Genomic DNA, 17,336 nt, shown 5'->3' on the forward strand with positions numbered 1-17,336 from the left:
TATGTTATTTACCATCTCTAATACATATTTCTTATCAAGAGATTCATCAGTGGTTAGTTTTTTAGTTAACTGATCAAGCATAAACTCTTGGTATTGTATCATGTGAAACTGACAGTTTAAAGCTCTAGCTGAGAGAGTAGCTGAAGTGTAGACCTTTTTACCCCATCTGTCTAATGACCTTGCTTCCCTTTCAGAAGGAATAGGGTTTTTAGCTGTGGTCGCGGCTACTGCCTAGGGACCCTGGGATATAGTTTCTGGGTCTGCAAGTGGGGCCTTGCAAAGGTGGTGATGAGTATCTGGCACCCTGTAAAATCTGTCTGGTTTGGCAGGGGCTGGGGGTAAAGAATCTGGAGCGGAGCAAACATCATTGAAAGCATCATCCACCACAGAGAGAACTGGAGGTATAGCTAAGGGCCTGTGCTGTGGGAGGTGCAGAAAGGTCCTAAGTCTTTTTCTGGAGTCTGAAAAATCCTGTTGCTGCCATTGGAACTGTTCTCGCATGGCATGCAAGGTTTCCCCAAAGGAGAATTCTTCTGGTGGGGAAGCAGCTGGAAAGGATTCTTCAGCATCAGAATCTTCAAAATTGGAGAAGGGAGCCTCTGGCTGGTCAGTTATGTCTGATTCATCAGCAGAATCATCAGAAGACACTGGCTCAGGGGGCTCTGCCCTAGGTCTCTTCTCTGGGGGCTGAGAGGCCCTGTCTGGGTGAGATTGAGATCCTCTAATTAAAGAAATTAAATCTTCTGCCAAAGAAAGCATTTGAGAACTAGAAGAGGGCCTGGATGTGGGGGGTTTAACAGGCACTGTTTTAGTAGACTTGGCTGCTTTAGCCCTGGCGAAGGCCTTAATGGACATGGCTGCTGGAGGCCTAGCAGCACCACGTGCTGGGGTAGAGACATCCAAGGGGATGGTGTCTGATAAGTCAACCACCGTAGTGGGTAAAATTTCTGAGGTCGATTCAAGAGTTGTAGCAGGGGCCTCAGTTGAAAGAATAGGTTCAGCTGTACTTTGATCAGTTTTCTCGGTTTCGGCCGAAACTGAGACACTCGCGGTTTGCTTTACCGTGGTTTCGGCCGAAACCGCGGACCGCGAGTGTCGGTCTTTATCTTTGCGTTTTTTGGTAGATTGGGTAGTCGGAGGATCCGACGGCATAATGTACGCAAAATCAGAACCGGAAAACTGTTCTGCAAACTCCGACCGACGCCTAAGCGTTCGTCGGTTGAAAGAGGCACAGGCCGAACAGGCTGCTACGTCGTGGGCTGGGCCTAAACAAGGCAGACAGTAAGAGTGGAAATCTTTATGAGGTATTTGTTTCCCACAGGTTAAACAATTGTTAACTTTTTCTGACATCGGCTGAGGCAAGAAAGAGTCCCCAACGGGGTACTTAGCTTTAGAAGTCTTCGAAGTAGTATTCGGTAGAAGTAATCTCTGGATCCGACCGACCGGCACTTGCGAACAGCTTTTGCTTCGGGTGCCACGCGGCAAGAAAGACTGAGGAAAATGGCGTCGGCTGATGCTTTTATACCCGAAGACCAACAGAGATGACGTCGGGTGGAGTGCGACATCAGCCGAAGCCGGACCCGGACTTTGGAATCCGGCCGACTGCAGGGCTGCCTGACGACAGGACAACTCACTTGTTATGACTGCAGATGCATCCATGAAGGACATCCTAAAAAGAAAGGTCAAAACCCATAGACAACAACTAAACAACCAACCAGCCTAACCCCAAAAATATGTATAATATATACAATATATACAATATACACAATATACCTCAGATGGATAACTCAACCCACACAACCACCTCAAACTAAAGAGGGGAAGGAGGGAGGGTAAATTGGACTGCAGCAATGTGGATCTTCGAACATCTACATTTATGGTAGGTACAAAACTGTACTATGTTCTTCATCTCACACTGCTGCAGTCCTAACACTTGGGTAGAATCCCAAAGCAGAGGTAAGGGAGGATGGCTAAACTATAATGAAGCAGGAGCTGCCAAAATGCCCTGCAACACAGCAGTGGCAAAACCAGCCCTGGATTTAGAATACAGTGGAAGGTGGTAATGCCTAGAAAAGGTATGCACTGAACTCCAAGTGGCTGCCTCCAAAATATCCTTAGTTGCCACCCCCCTCAAAAAGCTGTGGAAGTGGCAGTAGCCCTAGTGGAATGAGGCCTAATCCCAGCTGGAATCTCTTTGCCATGATGGGAATAACAGAAAGCAATGCAAAATCCAATCCACTTAGAAATAGTTTGTTTTGACACGGGCTTGCCCTGAGAGCACAAAGCAAAAGAAACTAATAACTGCTGAGATTGTCTGAACCCTTTAGTTCTGTCCAAATAATATCGCAACTGCCTGTGTACATCTAAAGTGTGCAAAATCTTTTCCCTTTATTTTGGGGATTTGCAGAAAAGTAGGCAAATGAATAGTTTGGTTTAAAGCCACACTAGAAACCACTTTAGGCATAAAGGAAGGATTAGTACGTAAAGATACCCTATCCTTATGGAAAATTAGGAAAGGCTCAACTGCCATAAGGGCCTGCAATTCAGAAACCCTTCTTGCAGAGGTAATGGCCAACAAAAAGCAGTCTTCCATGACAAATATTTCAACTCAGCAGTAGCTGCAGGCTCAAAAGGTTGTAGAGTGAGTTTCTCCAACACAAAATTGAGATCCCAAGCAGGAGTAGGAGCTCTTGGGGGTCTTATATTCTTTGCCCCTCTAAGAAATTGCTTGAACAAAGGATGAGAAAACAATGGTGGGTCACAGTCGTAGTGAGCTGAAATTGCTGCAGCATGAATCTTAATAGAAGAGAAGGACAAACCTTTGTCCAATAACTCAGTAAGATATTGAAGAGCCACACTTAAATCAGGCTCAGAAACATCCAAATCCTTGGCTGCACTCAAAAACAAAAATCTCTTCCATTTATCTGCGTACACTTTCCTTGTACTAGGCCTTCTAGCTTCCAAAATCACATTCAAAACTTGTTGTGGAAGTTGAGACCCTCTATGGTTTAAAACAGAATATGCCAGGCTGTTAGGTGAAGAGAGTGAAGTTTGACATTGAGCAAATGACTGTCCTCCTGGGACAACAGATGTGGAATCAAAGGCAAAGGCCATGGAGGCTTCCGTACTAGACTTCTCAGTAAGGGGTACCAGTGCTGTCGAGGCCAATCTGGAGCTATCAAAATCATCCTTGGCTTGTCCTGTCTGACTTTCAGAAGTACCTTTGGGAGGAGAGGCAGAGGTGGAAAGGCATACACATGAAGATTTTTCCAACTGAAAGAAAGAGCATCCACTTTCCAAGCTGTGGGATGAAACCTCTTCGTGCAAAACTTTGGCAACTGGTGGTGTAGTGGAGAAGCGAACAGATCTATGTCTGGAGTTCCCCATGACACTGTCAATGTCTGAAATACATGAAGATCCAGTTTCCACTCGTGGGGATCCACGATTTGTCTGCTTAACACATCTGCTAAGGAGTTCTGTGCTCCCGGTAGAAACCTTGCCTGAAGACTTAGTTGTAAACTGAGAGCAGTCTCCCACAAAATCATTGCTTGCCTGCATAGAGGATAAGAATGTGTTCCCCCTTGCTTGTTGATGTACCACATGACAGTTGTGTTGTCTGTTAGAATCAACACCTGCCCTGGAAGAAGTAAATCCTTGAAAGCTATTAATGCAAACTGGACTGCTAACATCTCCTTCAAGTTGATATGTAGATGCTGTAGTCTGACAGGCCACTTGTCTTGTATCCACTTTCCGCTTAGATGAGCTCCCAAGCTTTGTCTGAGGCATCTGTCGTTAAAATTTGACTCGCCTCTGGCCGGGTCACAGAGAGTCCCTTGTTTAGGTGACATTCCTGAGCCCACCACAAAATTCCTTCTGAATGCAAGGTATTATTTGAATGACAGTGTCCAGATCCTGGCAGTGCTGTGTCCATACATTTTGAGATACCATTGCAACTTCCTCATATGCAGTTTGGCATTGGGAAGCACCAGAATACAAGATGCCATGAACCCTAAGGCTTGAAGGACTGTCCTTGCAGTCAGCCCGGACTGAAGAGATAGATGATGGAAGTAAAGGGAAAGATTCTTTTGTTTGTCCGGGGTCAAAAAGGCCATCTGGGATGCTGTATTCAGTCTTACACCCAGAAAGCACATGTCTTGAGAGGGTACTAGACTGGACTTTATTTCGTTCACAGAATACCCCAGGCATCTTAGCACTGCTATCACATATTCCAAATGACGAAGAAGCTCGTCCCTCCCTTGAGCCAGAATCAGGCAATCGTCCAAATAAGGATAGATTTGTATTCCTTTTAGCCTGAAGAAAGCTATCACTGGAGCCAGAACTTTCGTAAATACCCTGGGCGCAGTAGATAAGCCAAAGGGCAATGCAGAGAACTGATAGTGAGAAGTCCCAGTCCGAAAACGCAGATACTTCCTGCAACTTAGCCTGATAGGAACATGAAGGTAAGCCTCCTTGAGATCCAAAGTTACCACCCAGTGATCCTTGCCCAGCAGAGGTAAAAGCTGTTGTAACGTCAACATTTTGAACTTGGGAATGTCCAGATAAGTGTTGAGGATAGACAAATCCAAAATTGGTCTCCATGTGTTCCCCTTTTTTGGTACAAGGAACAGGCGAGAATAAAATCCTAGGCTCCTTTCTGGCATAGGAACCGGCTGTATGGCCCCTATTTGAAGTAACAGAGAAATTTGTTGTGAGCCTCTATTCTTTGTTGAGGAGGAATGTCTGGCATGCCTTTGAAAGGAGGCAAGGTATGGAAATAAAACCTGTAGCCGTGATGTATGATATCCAATACCAATCTGTCTTGGGTAATCAAATTCCAATTTTCTTTGAAAAGTGCCAACCTTCCTCCCAAAGGTGCTGCCAGGCGAGAAGGTTCTGGCAGCTGAAAAGGTAGGTCATTGGGTCTGTTTACGAAAGGACTGACCCCTGCCCTCACCCGAAGACTGTGCAGGAGAACTCCCTGTTCTAGGCCTGAAAGAGCCCTGACCTCTGCCCCTGCCACGCCTAGATCTACCCCTAGGCTGGGAATCATAAGAAGGATACGTCCACCCCTTAGTAGGCCAATTTCTACTAAACTTTGGAGGCTGAACCTGCAAAAAATCTTTAACAGTCTGCATAGACTTAGCCTTGTCTTCCATTTTCTTTAAAACTGCCTCAACAGGAGAACCAAACAAGACATCAGATTGCAAAGGGGCATCCAAAATCCTAGTTTTAACATGGTCAGATAAATTTTGATCCCTCAGCCAGGCATGCCTGCGAAGAACTGTCCCAGTGGCAGCCACCCTAGACGAGGCCTGTACAGCATCAAAACCACATTGCAAAGAATGCTTACCCACCTGTTAAGAAACATGCACCAAATCTTGTAACTCTTTACAATCAATACCTTCCGCCAGAGCATCAACCTTAGATTTCAACTGTGAAAGGAGATAATTTTGATATTTCAACATGTGAAACTGGCAATTCAAAGCTCTCATGGCTAGAGTGGAAGAAGTATAAACTTTCTTTCCCCATCTATCCAAGGCCCTGGCCTCTATCTGCAGGAACCGGATTCTTGACAACAGAAGCCTTAACCCCCTTAGGCCCCTGGCTAAAAATTTCTGGGTCTGCCCTAGGACTCTTAAAAAGATACTTATGAGCTTCAGGCACCCTGTAATACCTATCTGGTTTAACAGGAGCAGGAGGCAAAGAATCAGGATTAAGAGAAGCCTCTGCAAACACATCTTCCACCACATTCAGAACAGGAGGTATAGCTAAAGGCCTATGCTGGGGTAAAAACAAAAATTCCCTAAGCCTTTTCCTGGAATCAGAGAAGTCCTGACCCTCCCATTTAAAATGCTCTCTCATGGAGTGAAGGGTCTCTGAAAAAGAAAAATCCTCAGGAGGAGAAGCAGAAGGAGTAGAATCATCCACATCAGAATCAGAATAATGAGAATACTCCTGCAAGTCTTCAGAAGACTCAGACACATCCGAAGCCTGCTCATAATCCCCCAACACTGGTTCCATCCTAGGCCTCTTATCAGGAGGGGGCATAGAGCCTCTAATTAAAGTAATTAAATCTTCTGCCATTTTAAGCATGTGCTTCTTGGGCGCAGAACCTGAAGAACTAGGAGTGACACCCACAGAAGCTAAACTAGACCTGCCTCTAGGAGAAGCCTTGGAAGCAGAAAGAGAGGGCCTAGACACCTTAGGAAGGGAGGGGAGTACAGTTATCTGAGAAGCCCCTACAGCCTGACCTGCCTCCTGGGAGGCCACATCCTGTAAAAACAAAGTTTCTCCCTGGGACTCCAGAGAGGCCTCCGTCGGAACCACCGGTTCCACCGACGCCTCTAAAGAACCGGCGTCCGGTTCGGACTCCTCTAACCTAGGTTTAACTGCCTTGTCCTTACGCTTCTTTGAGGAAGCCGGCGTCGGAGCATCCGACGGCATATTGTAATTGCACCGCTTCCCAAAGACCAACCTGGCACAATCCAACCTTCGCTTTATAGTGCGTTTATTGAACCTAGCACAAAAGCGACACCCAACAACGTCGTGCTCAGGTCCCAAACAAGGTATACACAAATTATGGTAATCCCTATGCGGTATCTGTTTCCCACAAGAAATACAGTTATTCACTTTTTCTGACATCCGGTAAACCACTGAGGCAAGAAAAAACCAAAATATTCCCCAACGGGGTACTTAACCAACTCTGACTTCGGTCTGAAACTCCGAATTCGAAAAATTTCAGAACGCCGAACGGCACTTGCAACACTGCTTCTGCATCGGACCATGCGGCAAAAAAGACTGAGGATATGACGTCGGTCATGCCCATTTGTACCCTGACGTTCTGATGTCAGTTAAATGCGCCTTGACCGACGTCAGCCTTATACTCTGATATTCGGGCCGACCGAGGGACAGCGGACTACCCAAGTGTTAAGACTGCAGCAATGTGAGATGAAGAACATCAGCAAGCCTGTAACTGAACTTTTTTAAATCTCAGAAGAGTGGGAAAAAAGCAAGACTTTTTTTGTTTTTTTGTTTTTTTCAGAGATAGCAGAGGTTCACAAGTATCAACAAGTTATAACAGTGCAGTAAATGACCCCACACAAGAGTGCTAGGTCAAAGACAGATAAAATGCAAGTTTTGAGAAAAAAACGATTTTAAAAATAAGTGCAAACAGGAAATTCAGTAAACAGCTCTAGGTTGTGCTCTAAATACAGTTACTAATGCAGAAATCAAGTTTAAGAAGCCAGAAAATGCTCAAAATAGGCGGCTATGCAAAACAACTTAGCAAATAAACATAGGAAAAATACTTAAAATCTCAAAAGTGGCTCCTTTCTTTTCTCAGCGTTTTTTCCTCTTGGTGGGTGCTTCATCCACAGCCAACAAGCCTGAAAAGACGCCAAAACCACGAGGCAACCAGGTTTTAAGAGAGGAAGATGAAGGAGTTTGGAATTGACCCAAAATGGCCAATGAAACTACAGTTTCAAGTCAGTAACCACTCCCACAGGGGCAGGCAGGCTGCTCAATGTTTTTCACTGCCACTGATCAACACAGAGACTTCCCTTTAGCCCAAGCAAAAAATGGCCTCCAAGAAACTTGCAAACAGTTCAAGAACAGCAAGCCTGTAACAACTTTTTTAAATCTCAGAAAAGTGGGAAAAATATAGATAGCAGAGGTTCACAAGTATCAACAAGTTATAACAGTGCAGTAAATGACCCCACACAAGAGTGCTAGGCCAAAGACAGATAAAATGCAAGTTTTGAGAAAAAAACGATTTTAAAAATAAGTGCAAACAGGAAATTCAGTAAACAGCTCTAGGTTGTGCTCTAAATACAGTTACTAATGATGTTTTATTACTGATGCTCAGAAATAAAGCACGTGTTTCTTCACCTTGCTGCTTAACATTCAAAATTATTTTTGTATCAACTTACTCTCTAAATTGTGACTTAAAAAGAAAATCCAGTATTTCAGTTTTATTAATTTGTTTTAGTCATGTCCACAATCAACTTTGTATGCTAGCTGGAAAATGGTCTGCTAGGCCACTTCTGTTATGTTTATAAAGTCAACTGTATAGTCGCTGTCAATATTAGGCAGTGACCCTTTAGTAAAGTCCAAAATACATTTTAGATTTAGACAAAAGTACTAAGTTTCTCATTAGTTGTGCATTTTACAGAAGTCTAAGGCAAATAAAATAATACAGAAGTGTATCCATTATCCGAACGTCAATCATTTAAAATGTCAATTATCTGAACGCAGTCTTCCTAAGAGTTGCATTTGTAAGTATGTGCGGAATTTAACATTCATTGCTGGTTTACTTGTTTTTCTACTGCTCGGAATTTAACACTCCGTTCATTGCTGTTTCCTTCATCAACAACAAGTGTGCGTGTGTGTCCAATTCTAATGTATGTCACAGCGTAAAGTAAGAGGTTATGTTAAATGAATGAGTTAAAATGTGCAAGAACAGGAGAGTCTTAAAAGCTTTTCTTATCATTTGACTGCAGAACGCCAAGTGCAGGTCTACTGAGTAAAAGAAAGCAGTAAGTAAAATGTTGTAAAATATGTGGATAACTGAAAACTTGGCATGAATATGAAGTCATCTGCAGTTAATGAATGGCAAGTAGTACAAGTAACACCTTGGTCTTGGAACAAAGTTGTATGTCTTTAAATCAGTGGTTCCCAACTTTTTTTCTAATAAGGCATGATACAGGAAGTAGAAAAAGAGCAAATTTATTGTGTGTCACATTATCCAGGCACACGCATGTCATACATGTATCCTGTTGTCCAGCCTGCAGTTGTGTTTTTTCTCTCCCTCTGTCATTAACTAACAAATAGAAAAGGAGATGATTTACATATTTATTTTGTATAATTACTATAAATTACAGAAGTTTATCTGGTTCAATTACATCTGATTATTCGAACTGCCCTATGCCCCAATTAGTCTGGATAATAAACTCTACTCTAGCTGTGTTTTTTTTCCCATTTCTTTTCCACCTTTCTTTTCTTCTGCTCATGACAGTGACATGAGTTACCTGGTTTCCTAGGCAGTTTCACGAGCTGATGCCCCTCCTCCCCCACCACTAACTTGAAGACTAAAAATTAGTATGTAAAAAGTCTAAAAATCTACGTATTTAACTGCCATTTGCTACACTTAAAATACTACATTAAACAGGCGTTTCAGCCCTACAGCTATAACCACAAATATCAGAACTGACTGCTCTACTACACCATTGGCAGACTGAGGCTGGGACATCTCCCTCAACTTCTTCTCTAAGCAATTGTGGGCAAAGCAAGCAATAGCACATGGCCAACAGTCCAACATTGGAGAAATTTTAAATATTAATCCAGTTCACTTAAAAAGTTAGTGAAAAAGCAGGTTTTGCATCACTATACATTTTCTGAAAAATACGAAGTATGAAAAGTACAGTTTTGTACCTACCATAAATGTAGATGTCCGATAGATATGCAACTGCAGTCATAACATATGGGTTTGCCCTGCCTCAGGCAGATCTCGGTCAGCCGGATTCCAAAGTCTGGGTCCGACGTCGGCTGATGTCGCATTTCTCTCCGACGTCAGAGCGGCTGGAGTACATAAGCATCAGCCAACGCCATTTTCTTCAGTGTTTCTTGCCCCAGATGCTAGGTGCCCTCCAAGGAAGGCTGTAATCAAATTGGAAGGAAAAAACAGGATTCCAAACAAATAAGTAAGCAATAAACAGATACACCATAACAGATATCCCCAGGTAAGAGGAACAGGGATAGGAGTGGACCCAAGGCATAGAGGGGTATGGAGGGAGGAAAAATCCGACTGCAGTTGCATATCTATCGGACATCTACATTTATGGTAGGTACAAAACTGTACTATGTCCTTCAAGAATGCAACTGCAGTCATAACATATGGGTAGAATACCATAGCTTAGCTGGGGGAGGAGGAATGCTCTAGGAAAGAGATGGTGTGGCAATCAAACCCTGCAGGACTGCCGAAGCAAAGCCTGCTCTGGATCTGGAGTATAGAGGGAGATTGTAGTGTTTGGAGAATGTATGCACGGAGCTCCATGTAGCAGCTTCTAGAATGTCCTTTGTAGGCACCCCTCTTAAGAATGCTGTAGAGGTGGCTGTAGCTCTGGTGGAGTGTGGTCTGACATTGGCTGGAACACTCTTCCCATGGAAGGAATAACAAAATCTGATGCAATGTCCAATCCATTTTGAAATAGTTTGTTTTGAAATTGCTTTTCCTTGTACTCCAGGGGCGTAAGCTACAAAAAGTTGATCACACTTCCTACTGGTCTTGGTTCTGTCCAGGTAGTAGCGAAGTTGTCTGTGAATGTCCAAGGTATGTAACAGTCTTTCCCCTTTGTTTTCAGGATTGGGGAAGAAAGCAGGCAGATGAATAGCTTGATTTAAAGAAACCCTAGATACCACCTTTGGCATAAAAGTAGGGTTGGTTCTTAAGGAGACCCTGTCTCGGTGAAAGATTATGAACGGTGGTATTGCCATTAGGGCCTGTAGTTCCGAAACCCTTCTTGCTGAGGTAATTGCCAACAGGAAAGCTGTCTTCCATGAGAGGAATTGTAAGTCCACTGAAGCTGCTGGCTCAAAAGGAGGTAGAGTCAGTTTTCTAGGACAAAGTTGAGGTCCCAAGCTGGCACTGGAGCCTTTCTTGGTGGCTTAATGTTCTTGATTCCCCTAAGGAATTGCCTTAGCAAAGGATGTGAAAAACACAGGTGGATCAGTGTTATATCTAGCTGAAATAGCTGAAGCATGTATCTTTATGGAAGAATATGAGAGTCCATTCTGAAGCATATCTGCCAAATATTCCAGGATGAGTGGGATGTTCAATAGTGATGCATCATGACCCTTGCTGGTGTTCCAAATGCTGAATCTCTTCTATTTTGCCAAGTAAACCATTCTGGTGGATGGTCTTAAAGCTTCTGTTAATATCCGCTGAAATTCCTTGGAGAGAGATAGATTGAGGTTATTCATGGGATCTCCCAGGCTGTCAGCTGCAGTGTCTGAAGGTTTGGATGCACTGTTTTGAAGTTGTGCTGAGTCAAAAGTAGGGGCCATTGGGGAAGGGCCCACTTCTTGTTGTGACATATGCTCCGTAGTAGCGGGTACCAGTGTTGTCTTGGCCAGTCTGGAGCTATTAGGATCCCCTTGGGTCTCTCTGCTTTGATCTTTAGTAATACTGTGGTCATCAGTGGCAGAGGTGGGAATGCACAGATTTTTAGGAAGTTCCAGTAGAATGAAAGAGTATCTATTTTCCAAGCTTGTGGATGGTATGTCCTTGAACAGAATTTTTGTAGATGATGGTTGAGGTGAGAGGCAAATATGTCTACTTCTGGCCTGCCCCATGTCAAGGTGAGTTGTGTGAAGATCCTTGGGTGTAACCTCCACTCGTGAGGATCTATGAAATTCCTGCTTAGGCTGTCCGCCAGCACATTGTCTTTGCCTGGAACAAACTGGGATTGTAACTGTATGTTCAGGCTCAGTGATTTTTCCCAAAGATTCATTGTCAGTCTGCAAAGGGGGTAGGAATGGGTGCCCCCTTGCTTGTTTATATACCACATCACAGTGGTGTCTGTCCGTATCAGTAAATGGCCTTGTTGAAGTTGATGTCGAAAGGCCTCGATGGCATGCATTACTGCCAGCATTTCCTTTTGGTTTATATGCAGATGTGTTTCCTTTGGAGACCATTGTCCTTGTATACATCTGCCTTCCATGTGCGCCCCCCATCCAATGTCTGAGGCGTCTGTGGTCATGGTCTGTGTTATCTGAGGCTTTTTGAATGACATACCTGTGTTTGCCTGGCTTACCGAGGCCCACCATAGGAATTCCTTTTGTAGGCATGGAATGAGCGGTATGGTTGCATCTAAGTTGTTGTTGTGCTGAGACCATAGGCTTTTTAAGTACCATTGAAGCTTTCTCATGTGTAGTCTTGCTAATGGAACCAGGAGAATGCAGGATGCCATGTAACCCAGGGCCTGTAGGAATCTCCTTGCAGTCATCTGGGTGAGTTTTGCCAAACCCTTGAAATAATGAGTTAACTTCTCTTGCTTGTCTTCTGTCAGGTAAGCCATTTGAGAGGCTGTGTCTAGATTGGCTCCTAAGAAGGTTATTTGCTGGGATGGTTGAAGTCTTGACTTTTGAAAGCTGACTGTGTATCCCAGAGCGTGAAGTAATTGTATGACATAGTTCAAGTTTTTTGTCAACATCAGTTTGTCGTCCGCTTGTATAAGGCAGTCGTCCAGGTACGGGTAAATTTGGATCCCCTGGAGCCTGCAATGAGCAATTACTGAAGTCAGGCATTTTGTGAAAACTCTGGGCGCAGTAGATAAGCCAAATGGCAATGCTGAGAATTGATAATGCTCTGGCCCTGCAAGAAATCTGAGGTATCTTCTGCAGCTGTGTCTGATAGGGACATGCAGGTATGCCTCCTTGAGGTCCAGAGTAATCAGCCAAGACCCCTTGCCCAGCATGGGAAGGAGTTGCTGTAGAGTCAGCATTTTGAACTTTGGTACTATGAGAAAAGTGTTTAATGCGGACAAATCCAGTATTGGCCTCCATTGAGTTTCTTTTCTTGGAACAAGGAACAGTCTTGAGTAGAACCCCTGGCCTTGTTCTTGTTGAGGTACTCTTTCTATTGCTTTTATCTGAGCCAGCAGAGAAATTTGCTTGATAGCCTCTGCCCTCTGGTTTTGTGGTAGGTTTGGCATGCCCTGTTTTCTGGGTAAGGTATGAAAATGGAACCTGTAACCTTGGTCTATAATGTCCAAAATCCATTTGTCTTTTGTCAATCTGTGCCAATTGTCTGAAAACAGAGATAATTTTCCGCCCAAGGGTGCTTCTATTTGCTCCTTGGTTGGCGGTCGTAGAGGAACGTCATTGAGATTGTGTCTGAGGGGCGGGGGAGACCCCTGTGCCACTTCTTTAGTTTGCTGGCTGCCATTGTCGTCCCCTGTAAGGACCTCTGTATTGTCCTCTTCCTCGGCCACGCCTGTTTTTATCCCTTTGAAATTTTTCAGGATTAGGAAAGGACCAGTTCTTTGAAGGCCACTTCCTGCTGAATCTGGGGGGGCTGAACCTGGAGGAAATCTTTGACCGTCTGAACTGATTTTGCTTTTTCCTCGATGGACTAACACATCTTTAGCATTAGCACCAAAAAGCTTGTTCTTTTCCAAGGGTGCATCCAGAAGTTTTGCCTTAACATGATCTGGTAGAGGTTGTTCTTTTAACCATGCATGTCTGCGAATGACTGCCCCTGTCATAGCTGCCCTACATGAAGCTTCCAATGCATCATATCCACACTGCAGAAAGTGATTGCTGACTTGCTGAGAATTATGTACAGCTTCCTGCAAACACTTCCTGTCTAAAGGGTCAGGAGAGGCCAATGTTTTCTGTAAATCATCTAACAGGTAATCCTGATATTGTAACATATGAAAAAGGCAATTCAAAGCTCTCATAGATAAAGTGGTGGAGGTGTACACCTTTTTCCCCCATCTCTCTAATGACCTAGCTTCCCTGTTGGAAGGTAAGGGATTTTTAGAGGTGGAAGCAGAAACACCTTTAGGTCCCTGAGAAATAGTTTCTAAATCAACAGTATGGGCCCTGAACAAATGGGAATGTGTTTCTGGGACCCTGTAATATCTGTCTGGCTTGGCTGGAGCAGGAAGAAGGGAATCGGGGGTAGCACTGGAGTCAGAATATAGATAATCCAAAACATCAAGCACAGGAGGAATAGCTAGGGGCCTGTGCTGGGGCTTTTTAAGGAAGGTTCGAAGGCGCTTTCTGGAATCAGAATATTCCTGGCCTTGCCACTTGAAATGTTCCCTCATGGTATGCAGAACTTCCCCAAAAGAAATATCTTCAGGAGGGGAGGCCGAGGGGATGGAATCCTCTGCATCCGAGTCCTCATAGGTCTGAAAGAGCTCTTCCTGGCCCTCGGAGTGGACAGAGTCCTCAGAATCTTCATCTGAAGGGATAGGTTCAGAGGGTTCAACCCGGGGCCTCTTATCAGGAGGAGGCTGGGATCCTCTCTCAGGATGGGCCTGTGAACCTCTAATCATGGAAATTAAGTCTGCAGCCATAGACATGATTTGTGTCTCAGGAGTAGTTTGAGGTAAGGCTTTTGCTGTAAGGTGCTTAGTCTTGCTGGCTGCCTTAGCCCGAGTGTAGGCCTTAATAGACATGGCCATAGGAGGCCTGGCAGCTCCATGTGCAGGAGTGACCTTATCTACAGCAATGGTCTCGGGCATTTCCTCTTTCAGTATCCGGAGGAAAATCTATAACTGGCGTCGGAGTGGTATCTGGTATCGGAGTCGTCGGTATTGCGGTGTCTTCGGTTCAGAGCGGTGGAATAACCGTCTCAGGGGGAACCGGAGCACTCGCGGTAGGTTTTGGCGTGGAGTCGGTGGTAGACGCGGGCCGAGGATGTCAGTCCCGGTCTTTTCGTTTCTTGGGCGTTAGCGAAGTCGGAAGTTCCGATGGCATTGTATATGCAAATTTTTGCCGAAAAAGTCTTCAGCAAACTCCGCCCGGCGCCTGAGTGCGCTTATTGAAGCGAGCACAGGCGACACAGGCCGAGACGTCGTGGTCTGGGCCAAGGCAAGGAAGACAGTAAGAGTGGAAATCCTTATGAGGTATTTGTTTACCACAAGACAGACAATTATTAACTTTTTCAGTAATTTCTGACATCGGCTGAGGCAAGAAAAGGTCCCCAACGGGGTACTTAGCTTTTTTGATGACTTCGGATTCGAAGAATACAGAAGCTGACCGACCGGCACTTGCGAACGGCTTCTGCTTCGGGCACCGCGCGGCAAGAAAGACTGAAGAAAATGGTGTCGGCTGATGCTTATGTACTCCAGCCGCTCTGACGTCGGAGAGAAATGCGACATCAGCCGACGTCGGACCCAAACTTTGGAATCCAGCCGACCGAGGGCTGCCTGAGGCAGGACAACCCATATGTTATGACTGCAGTTGCATTCTTGAAGGACATCTAATGTTGGTGTTTACGAACTAACTAATCAGTAATTTATTAGATCATCAGATTTTGTGAAGGACATGGCCAAAATACGAGGCAAAACCAGGAGCAGTCATGAGGTGTATGTGCAAATGGTTAGTTTAAACAGTACTTCAATATAAGCCAACATTGTGAATTCAGTTCTGAAACGTCAGTAGACCACATAACACTCAACCATTTATCTCCAGACTTGGGCACAAAGACAAAAATAATTGTGGACATAGCAACCAAACTGGGAACTCATTCTGCATACCAGGCTTTTTAAAAACTACAGCTGAGAAACTATGAGGCTGCGATTTAACAAGTACTTTCTAAAGTAAATGTTGAAATGCATGTTGCAGTGGCAGCAGTAGTTAAATACAAGTGATCCCTTTACAGAGTATTAAAAAAATGAAATGTAGCCACCACAATAAGAAGGAAACATCTGTAATGCAGGCTGGGAAATTAAGGACTTAACACTTCTGCAGCAAGCCTGCTCACGTAGTTAGTAATATGCACACTTATGTTCTCCACATAAATAATGACGTTTAAGAACTGTCCTCAGAAAAGTGGTTCTCTAAACTGTTGGTGAAGCTACTTATGTATGCAGAAGGGTTAGCTTAGATGGTTGGACTACATACTAAATTAGGTGGGGTGTTCCCTGATTGAATCAAGACAAAAAACAGTGAGCATTATGATCAGTAGCAAGGGGTGCCCAAACTGACAGGAAAGCATTACAAGAGGAAGCATAAACTAAAAATGGCTTGCAGTACTAATACAGTTCAACAGTGAAAAAGCAAACTAACGAGTGATTTATTTTCATTGATAATGTCTGGAAGACAACATTATGAACGAAAATCATACTGCTAGACAGATATTGATTACATCCTGTCGTCGTCCATTAAAGCAAGCAGTAGAGTAGATGAAAGCATACAGGACTTAATGGCAAATGAAAGAAAATGAAAAATAAGAAAATCATAAACCCTGACACTAGAGGATAGTCACTGCTGAAGTGACAACCCAATTCCATGTGCAAAAATGGGTAAAAAAGTGTTGTGGATGGATGGATTAATGAAAAAAAATTTCAGTAAGGAGTTTTGCCTGTTTATTAATGGAAGCCTTTTAAATCTGGGAATGCCACCACAGTAAAATATCCACTGATAGGCAAGTATAGAGAGTAGAGTTATCTGCAAAAGGAACTGAGATACAGAGGTGTATGGGGGGAGAAGTAACAGTAGGATCTGACATACTTCATTGCTGTAAGGCTACAGTAAGATACTGAATGAAGATTTTATATATGAAATATATGGAATGGGGTGGAGAAAGTCAAGTGGAATGAAATGTGAATACCTACAAGGTATACGCTGAAAGGAATAGCTACTCAGGTATAAAATGTAGAGGTCCAGGAGGGGGTAGCAAAGTGGGCAAGTGCAGAATTAACAAAATACGCAGCCATATATAGTTGAAACACAGATTAAATAACCAATCAACCACACAAAAATAAAGTTTTTAAGAATCTGTTGTTTTTTTAAATAAAAAAGGTTCAGAAAGTAAGGTAAATTCACAGGGAAATAACTGCACCAATGTAGACTGACAGCCAGATTCATCAAGAATGCAAAAACACTAAACCACTCATACAGCTCCCATGATTCCTGGAAAAAAACTAATAGTAAACCAAGGGAAAACTAGAGGAGCTTCTCTAGAAATGGGGAATGGGGATAAAGAATATGCGTGAAAGCAAGTTAAGTTAGACGGGAGTTACAAGATTGTGTGTGTTTGAGTGTGGACAGCATGAAAAATGAACAAAAAAATTCTACCATGAGTTGCTATTTAAGTTTTACCTTTGTCACATACACAAGCCACACTGTAAAAAGTTAAAACATTTGCCACAAAAATCTCCTGACAACTCGAAGCTCAAACACATTGCAATAACTACTCCAACAAAACACAGTGTACAGAAACAATATAATGCATAAAGTACTGACATTTGTAATTAGTCATACCTGGAGAATTATTCTCACTGTCCGTGTCCATTGCGACTTCATCATAATTATCATACTGGTAGAGACTTCCAGACGTATCAAAAGTTTGTTTTTCAGACAATCTTCGCACATCACCATCTGAACACTGCATAGAGACATTACACAACCATATCAAACTTTTAAAAATTTGACCTTTGACTTGTTTCTACTGTCTGTATCATCACTATTCCAAACTTTTATCACTAACTCTTTTTCAATTAAACTAATACACAGCTTAGAGCTAGTGCCTAAATATCTATATACTAAAAAAATAAAAATCCACCTTTTTATAAAGAGAAAGTCACGTGCGTGAAATGAATATT

General features: G+C 43.4%; 1 protein-coding gene across 1 annotated transcript in view; it reads right to left on the reverse strand.

The window, feature by feature from the left end:
• Positions 1–17,336, reverse strand: part of ZFC3H1 (zinc finger C3H1-type containing) — a 3,672,721-nt gene that overhangs the window by 3,239,965 nt on the left and 415,420 nt on the right. Inside the window, exon 6 of the mRNA XM_044087220.1 lies at positions 16,996–17,119. Within this exon, the coding sequence (XP_043943155.1) occupies positions 16,996–17,119 (124 nt within the window). The remainder of the gene's footprint in view (positions 1–16,995; positions 17,120–17,336) is intronic.

The sequence above is a fragment of the Protopterus annectens genome, chromosome 11.part0, assembly GCF_019279795.1.
Source record: "Protopterus annectens isolate FY-2018-M chromosome 11.part0, PAN1.0, whole genome shotgun sequence".
NCBI lineage: Eukaryota > Metazoa > Chordata > Ceratodontiformes > Protopteridae > Protopterus > Protopterus annectens.